The sequence below is a fragment of the Lissotriton vulgaris genome (genome assembly GCF_964263255.1).
Source record: "Lissotriton vulgaris chromosome 9 unlocalized genomic scaffold, aLisVul1.2 SUPER_9_unloc_2, whole genome shotgun sequence".
Taxonomy (NCBI): domain Eukaryota; kingdom Metazoa; phylum Chordata; class Amphibia; order Caudata; family Salamandridae; genus Lissotriton; species Lissotriton vulgaris.
The window spans coordinates 878,389-897,165 of record NW_028240617.1 but is presented as its reverse complement, the minus strand read 5'-3'; the positions used below and the strand labels follow the sequence as shown (position 1 = coordinate 897,165).

The following is an 18,777-nucleotide window of genomic DNA, read 5'->3' as shown; positions in this document are numbered from 1 at the left end:
TGGCGGCCCCGATTTCTTCCAAAGAGAGCGCTTTTGGGCAGGCTTCCTGCGACAGAACCTTCACAAATTCCTCCACTTCGTCGAGGTCCTCATGTTCCTGTTCCGCAGATTCCTGATATGGGTGACGTGACAGGAAATCTGCCGGGTTGTTGACTCCTGGCCGGAAGATGACCTTGAAGCGGTACGTTTGGAGCTGGACAGCCCACCTCTCAATCCTGGGAGGCGCGAGCCTGGCGGTCCCCGCGAACAGCGGAACCAATGGCTTGTGGTCGATGACCACGGTGAATTCGTGGCCAAACAAGTAGAGATGGAAGTACTGGCACGCCCACTTGATGGCCAGTGCTTCGCGTTCGATCTGAGCGTAGCGCATCTCTGTAGCAGTCAGTGCCCTGCTGGCGTAGGCCGTGGGGACCCATGTGTGATCTTCCGCCTTCTGCAGCAGGACTGCCCCCAACCCCACCGGGCTGGCGTCCACCACGACTTCAGTTTGGCGATGCGGTCTGAAGTATGCCATGACTTTGTCATCCACTAGGGCCTCCTTCACCGCCCGAAATGCCTCGTCTTCCTTCCTCGACCATGTCCATGGCTTGCCTGCCTTGGTGAGTGCTCTCAGCGGTTCCGACAAAGACGCCAGATCGGGGATGAAGCGGCCGCAGTAAACAGTACACAGGGTAGCAGATGAACCGCAACTCGCAAAGTGTGAGGGTAAAAACGAAAGAGTCAAACATCACGGATGCTTCTCCTGCCCTTCCTGGATGAACACACAGCAGCTACAATTTCTGCCAGTCTACTCTTGCACATTAGGGAGTTTCTTGAGTTTTTGGTGCAATAATGCTACTTGATAAGTTTAACTAGCTCACAGTGGCATTACATGTGCACCTTGTAAATGGATTCAAAAGGAATTCATTCACAACTTCACCACATCACAATATATACACATGATACAAACACTTACGGGCACATGCATCATTGTCAATTGCATTCGCAAACGGTGCGAATCGCAATTTTCGGCCGTTTGCGAATGCAATTGACAAAATTGGGATGCATCATGTTTTTCGCAATTATAGAAATCGCAATCATGTTGCGATTTCTAAAATTGCAATTGCATTTAAGAAATCGTAATTTGAGATTTCTTAAATGCAATGCATGAACATTTTAAATTTGCGAATTCGCAAATAGGGAGAGGTAAATTACCATGAAGTTGACCTTCATGGTAATTAGCGAAAACTTTCAAAAGTGCATTTTTGAAAGTTTCATTTTACACACACACATTCCCCTGGGGCATGTGTGTGTGAAAAATGCACTTAAAGTTATATTTCAGGGGTGCATGGGGGGGTCCTTTGGACCCCCCCTGCACCCTTGAAATTGAATTTTAAATTTGCGATTCGCAAATTGCAAATCGCAAATTGAAAATGACTTCCCACTGATTCCTATGGGCCTCTAGGCCCATAGGAATCAATGGGAAGGGATTCCTTAATTGTGATTCGCAAATTGTGAATCGCAATTAAGGAAATTTAAGAAATCGCAAAAAAAATGTGATTTATTGGTGCATAGCCGTTTGCGATTTCTTAATTGCGATTCTTTAATTTTCTCAATTAAGAAATCGCAAACGGCAACAATTATGCATGTGGCCGTTAATGCATGCTTGTATAGAATGTCTGCTATATTCAGAACGGTGATGGATTAAACCCAGATCTTTTGACTGGGTGTGAGTGTTTGATTGATTCAGATGCTCCGTCCATCACCACCCCCTTTTGTACCGCTTTTGGCCGCCATAAGTGTGGCAGGGTATGCTCAGACGTGAGTCCCTTGCTCACTTTTCCACTGGATTCAAGCAAGCCGGGCTGAAGACGGCTGGAATGCCAGAAACCAGTCCTCGGAAGCTTGTTTCCGGTCCAGGGAAGACATGGCTTGGCAGTTCGGGCTGGACTGTTCCCGTGAGGCACAGGGTCAGACTGATTTGCATATAGACATGTCTGAACTGGGGTGGCAGAGTGGGCTAAAGAACGGTGATGGATTAAACCCAGATCTTTTGACTGGGTGTGAGTGTTTGATAGATTCAGATGCTCCGTCCATCACCACCCCCTTTTGTACCGTATATTCTGAAAGTAAACACATTAAAACAGATATCACATTTCTTTCCTGCAGGTAACGCCAGGAATGCCCTCTCTCCCCATCTCCTCACCCCCTTCCAGCATATAACCGGCCTACAGATACCAGGGCACACACACATAACCAAACTACCATTAAGCACACTTTTGAAATCCTCAAGCAAACTTCAGAAGTCTTGATCACACAGGGATGGTGTTCAAGTTTTCGCCAAAGTAGTGTGCAAGATTATAGAAGCCAGCTGTGTGCTGCACACCATCGCCATACGATGGGGCTTACTTGTAAACAGAACTCCTGAAACAAGGCCCCACCCAGGTTTCCATTGAGGGACTCAGAACATCAGACAGGGTCTATACGTGCATGACATACGAGCAGCCTCACATTTCACCTGAGATGTTAGTTCGGATGCAGCACCACAGTGGTTGGGCTGTGTCTAGTTATTAATGAACAATAGACAATGTCCCTATCCAGGTATACCATCCTCAAGTGCCACTTTTAAATACCATGATCTCAATATCAAACATGCAATTATATAATTATATAACTATATATATATATATATATATATATATCGTCATGTGATCAAGGCCCTTTTCGGGCTGAAACGCGTAGTGGCGGTGTTGGTGTCGGGCACCAATAAATAATTTTGCACAGAAAACGGGTTTGCCTCGTCTTGTTTCCAGTGACTCAGAAGACGTGCTTGATATTATATATATATATATATATATATATATATATATATATATATATATATATATATATATATATATATATATATATTATCCATCCATATATAATTATTTATTACTACTGCATCCATCATTAACACACACTCACATCAATACCGCCCACTTGTACTGTACAGACAATGATACATTACAAATGTAGGATTATATTAACATATCTTAATATACACTTTTGTCTACTTTAATTATCAAAATTAATTGAAAATATATTTTGTGTGTCGGGTAGCACTAGTGGGCTATTTAGAACCCCATACATGCTGTGTCTTTCACTCTGCTTAATTTCCTACTTTTCCACCTACATCATAGATTCCTCTGCCTCTGCTATGGAGGGACAGTCTCTGTAGCAGAGGGGTAGAACTACAGTGGGGAGGTGGAGATTTTCAGTAACCAAGAGGTGGCATACAGGAACAGGAAGAGGGGTGTTCTTGAGCCAATCAGGGACCACCACACAATCCTCTCCATGCTGCTGATCCAATTGCTCCAAAATCATCCACAATGGCTGAGGATGGAGAAGAGAGGTCCCTCGTTTTTGAGGAGGGAAGCCTCTAAAATATCCTCAGCCGTATGGGGTCCAGAATCCCGTCTGAGTAATGCAGCATGGCATAAAATCAGGCAGGTCATTTTCCTGACTGGCGAATGGTAGATTTCCTGCTTGCCTGATGTCGCTGTTGTGTGGGGCTATTGGATTAATGTCATCTGAGACATACAGAACAAGGAGCGTTCCAAAACAAATGATATGATTGTATCTTAACACAGTATTTTTACACACTAGATAAACACCAACAAAGTACTCTTCTAGCTGATATCTACTGAGACAAGCATTTGCAATGCAATCGGTCTGTCCTTTGGGACCGTATATATATTTAGCTATGCAGCACATTAGCCTGGGTGCTGAAACATCTACTGTTCTTTAACATGGAGGGAAAGTAAGCACCAAACTGCGTGACATGCCAGGTATGGGAACACATAGAGAGAAATATTGCCTTTCACCGGGAATGGTATAGTCCAAAGCTCAGTTTTTAATATTAAATCAGGGCCCTGGGTGGTCATATCACTGAAAATACAAGATTTGAAAAACATATTATTGTCTACAGATGCTCGTGGAAGACAATTTCTATGGACTGGAATCTAGAGAATGCTAAAGTGATTCTGGTATTTTACTGACCTCTGCTGGTCGTTTTCTATCAAGAAAGTTAAATAGAGGCAGTTGCCGGAAAAATAAAAAAGAGAAAGTCCCTCAGCAGAAAGATATTCTGGTATTTTACTGACCTCTGCTGGTCGTTTTCTATCAAGACAGTTAAATAGAGTCATTTGAACAGAAACAAGTCCCTAAGCGGAAGCAGACAAGTCCCAGGGCTGATCTCCAGAGCCCACAAAGTAAATACACATTTAAGTATATAATAAGTATATACTAAAGTATATACAAGAGGTCTTGAATGCTTGACCTAATAAATGTACCAGTTGGTGGACATTGACATGATATGAGAAAGTGTTAGTCACTGTGGCAAAGGATAAACCATCCAACGATTCACTGCAATGGAGTACATGGGTGGATACAGCTAATGGAAACAGACATTTACGTACACTTACCAAAGAAGCAGACACATGGAAGGATGCATTTTGCGACATAAGAACAATGACATCATACATATAAGATCAACAATTAGACCTGCTGAAACTGGAGCCGTTGTGTTATGGCATAATATGTTTTTTTTGTTTTGCAGTTTTTTATAGAGTGAACCCAAAAGTATTGGACACATTCATTTTATTTTTTTGTAGGATGAGGATATTAAGGGATTTGCCCAGAATCACAGAACGTTGAGCCAATGTCGAGACTCAACCCTGTTTCCCCAGCTCCAAAGTTAGCATAATATGTTCAATATCCTGATATTTATGCAGAGAGATTGGTATGATTAGACAAATCTCAATTGACCTGGCAATTAATATACCAGGCTCTGACATCTATCTGTTGTCTGTGACCAGTCTGGTGCAGATGGACGGACAACACAAGACCTGCAAGGTAACATGAGTATTATTAACTTACATTCTAAAGGGGGACTTAAAGCTGAGTGTAAATCACATTTGTGAGATGTGTGCCTATTGGTGAAGGGGAGGAAAATCTCAAATTAGTGAGGAGTAGTGATGTAGTGGAAAGATAGAAGGGTTTGCTTTTTACCTGCCATGATGAGATTTCCCAGAACAGGCAGGCCATGTAGGAGGTCTTGGTGCATGACGGAGAGCACACTTTGATCAACAGGATGAGACAGAGATGGGATCCTGTATCATGTCCTGTGAGAGCCCTTGCCACCTGCATCCTTCACTCGTCTCCTCTTCTACGGCCACTTTTTAGGTCTTCAATGATGCTTAGCTCCGCCCAATGCATTGACATGGTCCTTCAGCTCCTGCACTTGGCCACTTTTCTCTGCTCTACTGAGGATGTATGAGGCAGACCATATAGACATCTGTAGCGATCTACAACAAAGGTCTGTACAAGACCTCTCTCCTCACCAGTGAAGTTCCTCTGCCTCTTGAGTGAGGTGGCTGCATCCTGTACGGTGCAGCTGTACAGTTTTGTCAGCAAAGTCCCGCAGTCCAAAGCAAAGAGGGCAGAGCCTAGGGTATGGGCTGTATTTATTTGCTAGCTTTGGTTAATGCATGTTATTTACTCTTGTGAATGTTGTTTTAATAGTCTTTTCCATTTAGGGTTTTCCATAGTTAGACATCAAAGCCTCCAATGTTGAGTACTCTGTCTACAGGGGTATGTCTTAAATCTGATTGTAAAGTTGCTAGAAACAATTTCCATTGCAGGGATCGCCGCCCACTCAGGTAAGCGGGTGGAGACTTGCAGTGCTGCTACTGGGTAGCCGGAAGTGGGGTATCTTTACCTGCTAGCAAGATTAAGAGACTCGTAATTCTACTATAGAGTGGGTGTTTCCACCCAGAAAGGGCATGGACTCTGTAAGATTAATGTTTCTCAAGTGTGTGCAATTTAATTTTGAGGAATGCTGTTTCCCTAGTCTGTTCCATTCACAGTCTTCCATAGCAGAGGCAGAGATTGCCACATCCAATGCAGAGAATCCAATTGTAAAGTTTACAGTAAAGTTACCAGCCATCATTTCTGTTGTAGTAGTTTCCACTGCCCTAATTTAAAGTGGTCGATATTTCCACCCCAAAAAGTTGAATTCCATTGAGGTGGAGTTTCCGCCGAGGCATAGCACATCAACGTCCATGCTTGAATAGGGCCCACGGTTTTTGTCCAGTTCACTCTTTCAATGCTCAGAATGTAATAAGGTCCAAAAGTAAATGTAAACAGTACATTTATTTCATGATGCAGAAGCCCACACCATAACTGCTCAACTTTCAACAGCATGTCACACTCAGCTTTCATAAGCACATCTGTGGGTGGCTTTTGGCTAATATATTGGGAACAATGCCCTGTAAAATGAATAGTTAATTCCTTGAACTATGGTGCTGATAGTAAAACATTTAACACTGCAGCTGTTAGCTCCACTCCAGTCACTCCAGTAGCAGATTCTGTAAAGCTTAGCTACATTGGACAGCTGTTAGCACACCAAAGTGGTCTGTCAGGAACACAAAGCTGTATTTGTCCTCATAAATAGGCAGGTGCTAGCTGGCAAAGGCATTTGTTGATAAAAACTGTTACAAACACAAAATATTTGTTTTAAAATATTAACAATATATAAACATAAATCATAAAAAGAGATACAAAGAAATGTAAAAAGAGGATAAAACCTAAAATACAGAAGCTAAAATAGTGGTTGAAAACGTTCTACATAGGAGCTAAATAAAAGCCTTTGTTCATTGTCATGATAATCTGCTCAGTTATATTTTAGGAGGTAAAGAATGGCCCAGTCCTTTGATGTTTGTGCCCAAGCCTCCTTGAACATAGGTTTTAGCAAAGAAAAGAGCTACCTCAAGAGGCGTGGGCACTAAATATTATACGGGAGAGCTGCAAAAGCATTTATGAGTATGAGTATTAGTACTGCAGGAGTACTCTTTACAGCATCTTACATGCCTTTGTGAATCGAACACAAAATGTTCAACTCCCTGTTTATGCAAGTGCAGGGTCCACAGTGCTTTCTATTTATATTAATTGTATATCAATATTTACTGAAGAAACCCATTTTAGTTCCATTTTAGATGTTTTGAGGCTAAATCACAAAGCAATGTAAGAGTACCCAAAACTGTACTAATAAAGATACTTTTTATATATTACAAAAAGGTTTTTGTGTATAGGCCCTTAAGTATCAAATATGTATTACTTTTGGAAACAGATGACATTTAGGACCTGGTACCTTGCATCGATTTTTTGCTATCACTGCCAGCCAAGGGGGGGTGTCGAACGTGTGTGAAATGTGGTTGCTTATTGTAAATGCCTAATGGATGCATTTTATGGCTGATCAATGCATAATACATCTTATGGGGAAACTCACCCATAAATAACTGACATGATCTTCTCTAGAATCGGTTTCTGTGCCCAGAGGTTGTAAATAAAGGGTGTGGTTTAATATTAGCTTTCAATTAATTTGCAAAGCAAGTAATTATAAGTGACAAATTGACCAAGAGGTACAACCTTTTCACCAGTAGATCAAGATTAATGTAAGCTAGTGGTTTATATGTCTTCTAAACCTCTCTTTTACACATTAATCCTTTTACAGTAATGGCTTACTGGGCTGTCTATTTTTGTACCCATGGAAACCAGATAGACATCATTTCTCATTTAGGTCCAGTGGGTATTGTTATCTATTATGATAATGCTCATACTTCCTGTACCTATCTTTCATACTAATAATACCAATTACTATAATCCACCATTTGTCTCATCTCTTGGCGTCTTTCAGGTGCTAATTATTTCCAACGCAAAACTACTCGATTTTATCAACCTCTGAAAAATGTAAGGTTGAGTGGGCCCACCGGAATTCAAACTTGTGACCCTCAGACTACAAACAGATTTATACAATGGATGCATTAGTCCACTGACTTTGCACTTCCCTCTCATTGTCCCCTCCTTGCCTGTGTGCTCCTTGTTCCTCCTCATTTGATGCACACTTCATAAGGACTAGTTATTTCATAGACACAAACGGCAGACTGCACAGATGTCGCTCTTCCCTTCAACTTGTTTCTCTTACTATTTTTAAGCCTGAAGAAAGCCGGTTGGCAAAGGAGCCTTCATTATAGTCTCTGCTTTGTTCCTATTTCATTGAATCTAAAGAAGGACTACAATGAAGTCTTCCTTGCCACCAGAACTATTTTGGGCTATAGAAACAACAAGCATTTGCAATGCAATAGGTCTCGCATTTGCGAGAGTTTCAGCTATTGGCATTGTAAATGAAAAGGCCTTTTATTTATCTGTTTGGCTAATTAATACATAAATAACAGGTATTGTTATTTACAATGCCAATTGCTCAAACTCTTGTAAATGCAAGACCTATTCAAAGAAGAAGCCGCCATTGCCCATGATGCTCGGAAAGTGAATGCGCGCATGGCGTGCCGAATGTTGCAGGAAAGCATGTTTTGCCTGCAGTAGGAAAAACTTGAAAGAAAATAGTGCTTACAGACTAAAAAAGTAAAAGGGCCAGTCCTCATGGGAGGTTACAAATGAATCAAAAACAGGGGGAGAAGGAGGATTGGGCTAGGTTCACCCTCCTATGTGTTCAAAGTGTAGCAAAAAGGATCAGTGGATGACGGATCAAAAGAACCTAGCCAAGGACACAAGGGTGGTTCACCAATTGGGTGGAAAACAACCTCTGTTAGCCGAAAAGAACATTTTCTTTTATTGAGTCCCCTCACTCACCCAGGGTTGCCCCTAGGTGACATGCTTCATCATTGGGGCCATCCCAAGCATGTACTGCTTGAGACGTGCTGTGACTCGCGTTTTGTGAGGATATGTGTAGTGCAGTGTAGGGGGAGTAGTGTAAGTGATATTTAAAAATGTACCTGACTAGTGAGCCAAAGTTTTATTCCTTCTCCCAGTTGGCAACCGCCATCCACGGATCCTTTTTGCTACAGGTTACAAATGAAAACAAGGCGGTACTAAAGAGGGACTAACAAGACTATTAATGAATCAGAAGCCAGCATTTAAGAAGGGCAATGACACAAGCCAATAACAAATATGGGCGGGGAGTGGGAGGGGCTTCTATTCCATGCTCCAATACAGCATGCCGGGGAGCAGCGCATGCGCTGCCCAGGGTCGACCTAAAAACAGCAGTGTATTAAATTCAAGGGAGGTTTTAACCTCTTAAGTGCTGCGTTGGGGCGTTGGCCGACGGCAGCACTACCTCCCCAGTGCTGCGCACGACCATTGGAAGTCCATTCAGCACTAGTTCCAATGACAGCGCAGCACTGGGGAGGGATATTTGCGCCGCATCTAAGGTGTTAATACAGTCCACCTTTCATTTCACTATCTGGCTTAAATTTGCATATACAATATGCATTAGTTAATGTGCTTATAAAACATGAATTTGCTAGCACATTAAGCCCAGAACTATTGGGTTGCCAATGCTTGTTAATTTGGCGTGTGTGATTTTAAATCAGTAATAAACTTTTATGGAGATAAATTCAACACCTGTAGCCAAATAGGTTCCTTTGAAATCTCAGTCATTTAAAGACACACAAGTAGTGTCTGGATATGTCATGCTCTTTCTTCCATTGAGTGTGGCACTTTGAAAACATAAAAGACCTGAGTCACACAAAGTGTATTTAATGTACTAGCCCCAAGCCTACAACGCCCCTTCGATTTTGGTTGGTTGATTAATTTTTCTTTTGAGTGAATTTATATGTGTATTCAGAGTAGAAATTTGAAGTTGATATGTTTGTGATTACCCTCAAAGTTCTCTTTGTTGTTTTTAACATTACCTGTGGCCAGTCCCCCTTTCACTCCTTCCCTTTCAAACCCTTTCTTTAATTATTGACTGCTTTAAATCCCCTCATATCAATGCTCACATTGGGAATGCCAGCTCCATGTCCATAATGATATGGAGGGTGTATGCAAGATGCCACATATGAACATTAAAACTGCAAAGTGTGCACAAAGCAACATCTTGGCACAAACATACTTTAAAGATTAACAGGATGAATGGGTTGATTTTGGGCAGTGAAGAACATTTGGAGTCGCTATGGGTACATTTTCTGGCTGGTGTACTAATTAAAACCTGTGGGCTTGATGTTCAAATCCTTTTTGCAATTGCAAACCCTGAGATGCACAAAATTACAGCAAAAGAACTTTCTTAATGTTCAAAAGCCCTTACATGAGTTGGAAATTATTTATGACTTGGAAAAGGCTTTTACAGTCCTTTCTGAATCACGAAAATGCTGGGAGGGAAATCGGAGCCCCTCCTATTTATGATTCAGAGAAAAAGAAGTGGGGGGACGCTAACGTCACGACAGGAAGTGACGTCACGAAAGGTGGCTTGCACCATCAGACTCATTTCCTCCCCTCACTCACCCCTTAGATGTGTTTGCACCAGAGAAGCCAGCGCGTGAGCAACGTTCTGAATGAGCTCCGATCTCGCCCCAGAGAGGCCAAAGAGTGAATGTGTGGCTCCATTTGCTCCAGTTATCGAGCTCCCGGTAAAATAAGTGGGGGACGCGTCCACTCGCGTGGTACCCGGACTCAAGCCCTGAATCTATCAATTGTTTATGAACACAGTTGCATTCGGAAACCATCAAAGCGTTACTGAGCCTGGAGTAACTTGTTCAGATTGGGGAAGGGGCCTCCTTGGGACTCCTTTCCTTTTGTGAATCATTTAGGCCTCAGTGGGAGGGGTTATGGAGCAGGCAGGGGTTGACAGGAAAACTCCTGCTCCCCCTGTTGTTTTCCCAAACTCGAGTTTTGTTTAAAGCCGCACAGGCCCCTTTAATAGACCAGGCTTCTATTTATGAAAGGAAAATTCCTGTTTAGTAATGCAAATGCAGCTGTGTGGGTCTGGCTTCCCTTTCATGCCTCCATATCTGCAAATGCAGCCAATCACCGGGGGTCACAAACTGTGACCTGCCTCATAAGTATTCATTAAGGCAGGTTGTTTTGCAACCCCTGCCAGTGTACAATTTACAATGTCATCTATTATAATGTAGGTCGCATAACAAATTGCATTCCAGTTCTCAAACCAGTCAGTGTGCAAATTGCAAATTCCTGGTTTGGTAATGGGAATATTACAGCATGCCCTGTGCATCAACCATGTATACATTAGAATATGCTTCCCACCAGCAAGTTAGATTCAATTTGTGCAACACCTCTGGTGTAAGACGCGATGAAACATCAAGCCGATATGATGCCTGATAATGATTTGAACGTTTTGTTATTGGAATGTTGATAAATACCTGATGCAGATTATCTATAGTGAACCAGAACCTGGTAATATTGGCAACATTTCTGAATTCCATAGATTGGTCTTGAGTGCTCGTGTCAGTGCTTGATTTGTAAAAGAAAAGGGCCTGATTAAGAGTTTGGCGTTCTTGGAGCGGGCCACCACGTCAGCGCCCCGCTCCAAGACCGCCAGAACCATAATCTGACCGCCTGCCATATTCCAATTGGAAAGTTGTTCTGGCCGTCCTGCAGTGGCGGGCCCATGGCTATGCCTTTCAAAGGCCTTAGAAAGGCACCGCATTGGGATTGCCAAAGCACTTTCCTGCACGGCATGGACACAAAGGGCCCGATTCACAGAATGAACTTAAGACTCAATCCTAAACTTACTACTATTTTGGTATTCACAGAAGTTAGTAGTCCTAACTTTAGGACTCCTGAATGCCTTCTGTGAATACCGAAAGTCTTAAAATTAGGATTTTTCTCAATTTAGTAGTAGTAAAGTTAGGACTCCTAACTTCTGTGAATACCGAAATGAGTAAGTGCCATCTGTGAATACCGAAATGAGTAAGTGCCATCTGTGAATACCGAAATGAGTAAGTGCATTCTGTGAATACCAAAATAGTAGTACGTTTAGGATTGAGTCTTAAGTTCATTCTGTGAATCGGGCCCAAAGTGCGCCCCCTGCATGCATCCCTGTGCCCTGAGGCAACAGGCGGCCTTGAAGGGCCCCTTCATTTCCTCACTGCCACACTTTTCCTGGTAGGCTCACCACCATGAAAACTGTGGCAGAGAGAAAACGTGTAATATGCTTGGCAGTGCCGCAGTGACACGGCCAGCATATTGTGGACCTCCGATGGCTAAAAGACCTCCAGGGATCGCAGATCCCTGGTGGTAGCAGCAGTCCTATGGCGGCCCAACCGCCCAACTCCTAATACAGTGGTCGGACCGCAGGTGCTGCAGTAGCCATCACGGGTTTGGGAGTCCAGCGGACCACCAAACTCTGAGTCGGGCCCTAAGCTCCAGAACCCAGGGGCATATTATCAAGGGGGTTTATCTCCGCTTTTTTGGCTTTAAAAGCCAAGAAAGCGGAGATAAAATGATCTCCCTATTACCTAGCTGTCGCTAACACCAGTTAGCGACAGCTAGTAGGAGATAGCGACCATCCTGGGCCCCACTTTGCATGTCAGTGATATTTATCACTAATGACATGCAAAGTGGGCGTGCCAAGATGTTAGCGACTGGAAACTGTTGCTAACATCGCTATCTCCTATTACCAACTTTTGGAGATATTCGCGCAAAGCGCGAATATCTCCAAAAGCTAACACCTGCCCTGAGCAGTTCTAAGTCTTGTTATCCAATGGGAGGTGGATAACATGGCTAAGAGCATTAGCTCGGTAATGCATGAATATCGCTGACTTTTCAGCGATATTCATGCATTGCGGCGATTTTTATTCCATTTGTGATAAACCTTGGTAATACCAAGGTTTATTTGCGGTAAAAATCGCCGCAGCTCAGCGGTAAATTTTTGTCTCTAACCAAGCAATACTGATAATTATCGCTATTGCTTGGTAATATGCCCCCCAAAGTTTTGCTCAGAAACCTGGGTCTGGCGCTAACGAACATCAGAATGCCGAATACCAACGGCGCACAATCTCAATTTCTACATCATGTCTCTTTAATCCACCATCAGACAATTCCTGCCTCTATCTCACTCCTGCAGGATCTTTTTTATCTATGCTTTTCCTTTTTTACACGGTTTCTCTGCCTTTCTCTTCTTCCTTCTTTCTCCTTTTTGTGCTTTTCTCTCTTGCTCAAAGTCTGAGGAAAAATAAGTGCCAGTGGGTCACACCCGCAACCACCAACTCAAAATAAGCACTGACTGGCACAATATTTCCACGAACATTTTCTGATTATATAGATTGCACGGAGGGCTGTCGCAATATTCGCACCAGCATTTTTGGATTACTTAGGTTGTACCAAGGGCTGACTGCAATGTTATAATCATAATACTAGACTAGATAGATTTCCTTGGAGCAAGTATTATTTTTGCTATTGTCAAAAGTGTAGATAATGATGCAAAATTACAACAGTGTAATCGCTGCAACCTGGAAATGCTAGTGCAAGAATGAATAGTTACCAGGGCGATCGTTGGAGGCCGGTCCTATGTCGCGAAAATATTTTCTTTCAGATAAAAAATACTTTTATTCAAAGTGCAGGTTCGACTTCTTTTCAGTGCTAGCAACGGAGTAAAACAAACATACTCCACTGTCCCTGCTCCCCAGGTGACTTACAACTGTCTCTTTCCCTTTCTTCCAGATGAATGATGTCCTTCTCTACACCTACCCCCAGAAGGATGGCAAATACAGGCTCAAGAACACCCTGTCCATAGCTGGCATGAGGGTAAAGATAACCTCTAGTGAATGTGGGGGACAAAAAAAGGATGCATGCTTTAACTAAGGGTCTGTTTTCCTCGAGTGACACCAATTACTAATGAACAACTCAAGTTGTTATTATTTTTTTTGTGCAATGCTCTTAATATCAGCTCAGTTACGCCCATTGTTTAGTACCCAGTTTTGAGCATTTTCAATGTTTTGCTTTTCGATTATGGGAGGGTGGCTCTGAAACAGAAAATAGGCCGGGGCACCAAAATAAAGCCCCTTTAGGAGTGAATCAGAAAACTAAAAAAAAGTTCCCCACATTTGCAAATGTGGGGAGTTTGGACTGGTAAAGACGCACTTGCTCCAGGCAATGTTTGTAATATATCAAGGAAATCAACAGTAAAAAGCGACCAACAGACCATAAAACGTGTAAATGGTTGTGATAGTAGTTAATTTCAGATGCTGGTTTGCTGTTCAAAATTCATGCGACCCTGATGCAGTCCGACCAATAAGAATTTTATTTGTATCGGCAGCACGCTTGGTATATGCAATGGTCCAGCGACCCCTTGTGAGACCTAAACCAAATAGCAAATACATATTAATGTTCTTTCTTTCTGGTATGTGCCTTTACTCCGTTTCCCGTATGTGTGTTGTACATGCTATGGCATTTCTTAACTTCCAAAGTTCCTCTTTTTACTGGTGCACGAGTTTCCTGTGATGTCACTTCCGCCTGACCAGTTAATGTCATTTCCAGACCAAAGTGATTTTGAAAGTGCTTGTGTGTCACTGTTATAACTTTCCCAGTGACACAGAAGAAAGTGGAGGAATTGCAGAGGCAATGGGTTAGGGGGGGGGGTGTGAGGCAAGGGGCGCAGATTGTAGCTATCCCCTCCCACCCTGCATAAGAGGATGGAACAGTAGAGTGTTCGGGTGCCCGAAGCTCTGCCCAGAAGCCAGTGGCAGGTGCAGTTAAATGTTGGTGCATGAGTACCAAGGCTGGTAGTTCTAAAAACACTTCAGGCCTCTTTTTTGTCCACGATTAGACACTCCCTGCCCCTTTGCCTCACTCTTGCAGGTTCATGCGTTCTCCCTTCCTGACGGTTTTGCCATCTTTCTCTTCCTCCGTCGTTCCGATCATAGTGTTTTTCCCTCTCTTGCTTTTGATAAATATGTGATGCAGAAAAATAAGTGCTGGTCCTTAAGAATGAGGGCTGGCTCAAATTAAGCACTGGGAGGGAAGGGAGGAAAGGGGTGGAAGCACCATCGTAGAGGTGGAAGTTTGTATCCTTGACGTACGTGAATGGACTTCATAAAATAAATGATTTTTTCCCCATTGGAATAATGACAGGGAATGATAGCTCTTGTTTTCTTCTAGGTCAGCCGCCCAATCGTGGAAAAAACCCAAAATGTGCTGCGAGTGGAATGCATGGACTGCTGCCTGACACTGTCAGCAAGGTATGGTCAACAGCCTGGCCTCACTCTCTCCAGTGAAGGCCACACACAAAAACTAAACATTTAAAAAAAAATAAAGATAGGAAAGAAGTACTATCTCTTGTTTTTATCTCCCAGTAGCCATCCAAGTGGCCTAGAAAAAAAACAGTGCCACTTGAAACTGACTTTCACAGTGATCATCATACTGTGTGCTGAACTTTACAACAAATACAAACAATGGGGTTACCCAGTGTCCCTCAGAACCTGGGTCTATACAGTATGAGCTACAATTCATTCTATCGGCCCGACAGAACACATTGGAACTTTACAACAGAGCTGGGCCAAGTCTCACCAGTGCCAAACTGGTCCTCTTTGTCTTCAGTGAGCCAAGAATCACAGCCCAGTCTGGGCCAAGCTTCACTGCACTCACTGACATTAGCTCCAATTTCCACGTTCTACCAGGCATCAGTACATTCTCTGAAAACCAAGCTGAGCTTCACTATCAGAGCCCGCTCTAAACTGAGCCCCCCTATCTAATATTGCTGCGCCTCACTACTCCTAGCAAGCGGAAGCTCACGATCCACACTTATCTGGGTCTCACTATCATTTCTGAGCTGAACTGACCTGCTCCCCACTTCCTTTAGTAAGCTGAACCTCGCTACCCTCTGGGCTGAGCCTACGACACTCGTTGAACCGAGTCCCTCTACCCTCTCAGAGCCTCGCTAACATCACTGAGCCATGTCTCACCATCCATAAAAGACTCTAATAATTTCATGTCTTACCTCAATAAAATATCCTAATAATTTCATGTCTCACCATCAGTAATATGCTCTAATAATGTCACTGGGCAGGGAACAGCAACACAGAGGATGGGCAGAAGCAACACATGGGTGCACATGGAAAGCAACAAGGAAGGCGATGTAAGGGGACCAATAGAGAGGGCACATTGAGACTAGAAATCAGACACAGAAATATAGAGGGGTGGAAGCGAATGAGCAAGAGAGAGTGCAACATGCAGTTAAAGTGGCAGGAAAGCTGCTCAAATGGCGGAGCTGTATAAAAGTGAAAGCATATGTAAGAGCAGCTTGCAGGAAAAAGTTGTGGAAAATGAAAAATGTATAAACTTATGAAAAGAAATGTGCTGAGAGAAGAACTCAAACAAGCTGAATGATAAAAGTGCATGCACTCTCATGGAGGGGGAAACGCATGCAATCTCAAGGAGTACTTAAAAAAAGGGAAAAAAAAGTTCCTAGAAAAGCAGCTACTTTGGAAGGATAAAAAGAGCCGGTCTGAGAGTAGGTAAATAGGCTGTGCTCCATGGGTGGGACAAAGACTAGACGGATGGCTAAAATAAATAAAAACATCAAATAGAAAATAAGAGTAACAAAACAAATAGCCAATGGAAATCAATGGGCAGAGTGCTTTCCAGATCAGCTATTGACATGTCCCCAACACGTCTTTTGAAACCAGACAGCTGCGCTGCCTGGCAGTCTTCAACCTAAAAAAGACTCAAACATAATTCCTTAGTATTTGGTTTTTACGTGTCCAGGCCATGTCCAAAATAGAGGCTATGTGATCTAAATCTCTTGGCTGTACGATGCACACCTCTTTCTATGTTTAGTGGAGAAGTGTGGCTCAATGATTAGAGCGGCAGACCCTGATGCAGAGGTCTAGCCCGGGACCAGGGTTCAATTCCCCACCTCGGCGGGTCTTGGGCTCAAAAATTCCACGGACCTGATCATTCTCGCCTCGGTGCCTATTCCAATCATGGAGTCCCACTCTGCAACTCTGGGCAATAGTTTGCTTAATCTCCACAATGGCCCCCACAACGCTAAGGATGCCTGGCATCCACCTTGGGGGTGCCCAGGAGTGGACGCCTCACTGGGAAAGCCAGGATGGGTTCCACAGCGGTATTCATACAAGCGCCTTGAGACCCTTGCGGGTGAGTAGTGTGCTATACAAGTATCAATTTTATGTTTACCGTTAGCAGTTTCTCTTTCTTTATACTTGGTGATGGGAGGGATCTGACAATATTAGTGCAAAATCTTTCACTTTAGTCTGAACACCTGGTGTCAAGTGGTCACCAGCATCTTAGTAGTAATGGAAGAACACTTACTTGAGAAAAGTGTCATGAATACTTGCAATTGGAGTTCTGTCTGACCAGCTTTGTACACTCTTGACTCCCTGCCATTCTCTGTAACCCATCCAAACTCATGGCTACTGTGCCTGCAGAATAATTGTGACATCCATTCCTGGACAGTGAGTGGGGTAATGTGTGACTGACTAACCCTGAAGAGGGGCTAGGCCCTCGAGAGGGCCAACAACCCCACAACAGCACTTCATTTTAACATGAAGAGCGTGCATAGAAAATTCACTTTCAGAGGCCAAAATCCATATCCACATAGCGGTTGTAGATACATCTCTCCCTAATGATCTTCTGCCATATCACTGGCATTCTTCCGCAAATTCTAGTTTCCTATTTATGATGCAAATTTACTGTCATTTACCCCCAAAGCTGCTTGTATTCTATTGACCAATAGTTTTACTAATTCTTCTATCATAATCTGTTTATGCATAGAAAATGTGCACTCAATTCCAACCAAATTCCTTATGCAGCGACCCTTCCCAAGTTCCCCCCTGAAGTGATTTGCAAGTCACACTAGATTTTGATTAGGAATATGCCCAAACATGGTTTCTTTTCCCACTGTACCAAAGGATGCAAACTGTACCTCACTGACGAGGTCTAACGAGGCCAAAATCGGTCTGTGGTAGCTTGTGCTCCCTTCTGGAGAGGAGCTTGCCTGGCAGTTCGGGAGGGACTAGTTCCATGAGACCAGGGCCAGTACTGATTTACATAAAGAAAGCCTCTGTCTTAAGTGGCACAGTGGATGAATATCAATGGATAGGAAGCTACCCAGGGCAATTGGCATTGGCTAGACTATCTGCAAGCGTTCCACCCATCACCTTTTATTTGTTTGATGTCATATTCCAAAGACAAATGAATCTGTAATCATCTGACTTATTGTAGTAGTGAAAGTCCCTACCAAATGAGTATGTTGGTACTATGGATGGTAGGGAAAAATTGGTTAAAGAGGTCTGTAAGTAAATATGTAATACTAGTTTTGAAGGTGTTTGTATGTATGGAAAGTGTTTAGTTAAAATCTTTAAGATTGTTTCATTGAATTAGTGAATAATAGTTATATTTCATGAGTGAATGGGAGCGAGTGAGCAAGTGAGTGAATGGGTGGCTAAAAGATGTGTAGAATATAAGATTGTCTGTGGGATGAATGTAAAGAGCCAGGGAGTGACTAAGAGAGGTAGTGAGTAAGCAAGCATTAAAAGATTATATAAGCCATTTAGTGAATGAGTGAGTAGCTATGAGGTATACAATTAGTGAAGGATTAGGTGGGTGAGTATTAGAGGAAATAAGTGAGTGAGAGAGTAACAGTGAGAGGTATTGGGACCCAAAATAGGTGACTATAGAAGGTGTTGAGTGAGAAGGGAAAGTTGACTTTGAAAGGTACTGAGTAAGCACATGGAGGAATTTGATGGTATTAAGCGAGTAAATATAAGACTGTAAAAGATATTGATCGATTAAGGGAATTGTTGCACGAGATGCTTTGTTTGAACGATTGGCTAATGGTGATATTGAGTGAGAGGGAGTGAGCAAGCGGGTGAGTGGGTGGCTAAGAAGGGTATTGAAGGGATATTTGCCTGTGGGGTGAAACAAAAAAGTGAGTGACTGATATGAGTGAGTTACTAAGGAATGCACTGAGTGTGCAAATAT

General features: G+C 42.9%; 1 protein-coding gene across 6 annotated transcripts in view; it reads left to right on the top strand.

The window, feature by feature from the left end:
• LOC147672943 (FYVE, RhoGEF and PH domain-containing protein 5-like) overlaps positions 1-18,777 on the top strand; it is a 488,188-nt gene that overhangs the window by 363,568 nt on the left and 105,843 nt on the right. For all 6 annotated transcript variants that reach the window (XR_015303474.1, XM_086947902.1, XM_086947904.1 and 3 more), the window contains exons 13-14: positions 13,498-13,581; positions 14,935-15,014. Coding sequence is in view for 5 of the 6 variants with exons in the window: in XM_086947902.1 (XP_086804028.1) it covers positions 13,498-13,581; positions 14,935-15,014 (164 nt within the window). In the remaining variant the exon portion in view is untranslated. The remainder of the gene's footprint in view (positions 1-13,497; positions 13,582-14,934; positions 15,015-18,777) is intronic.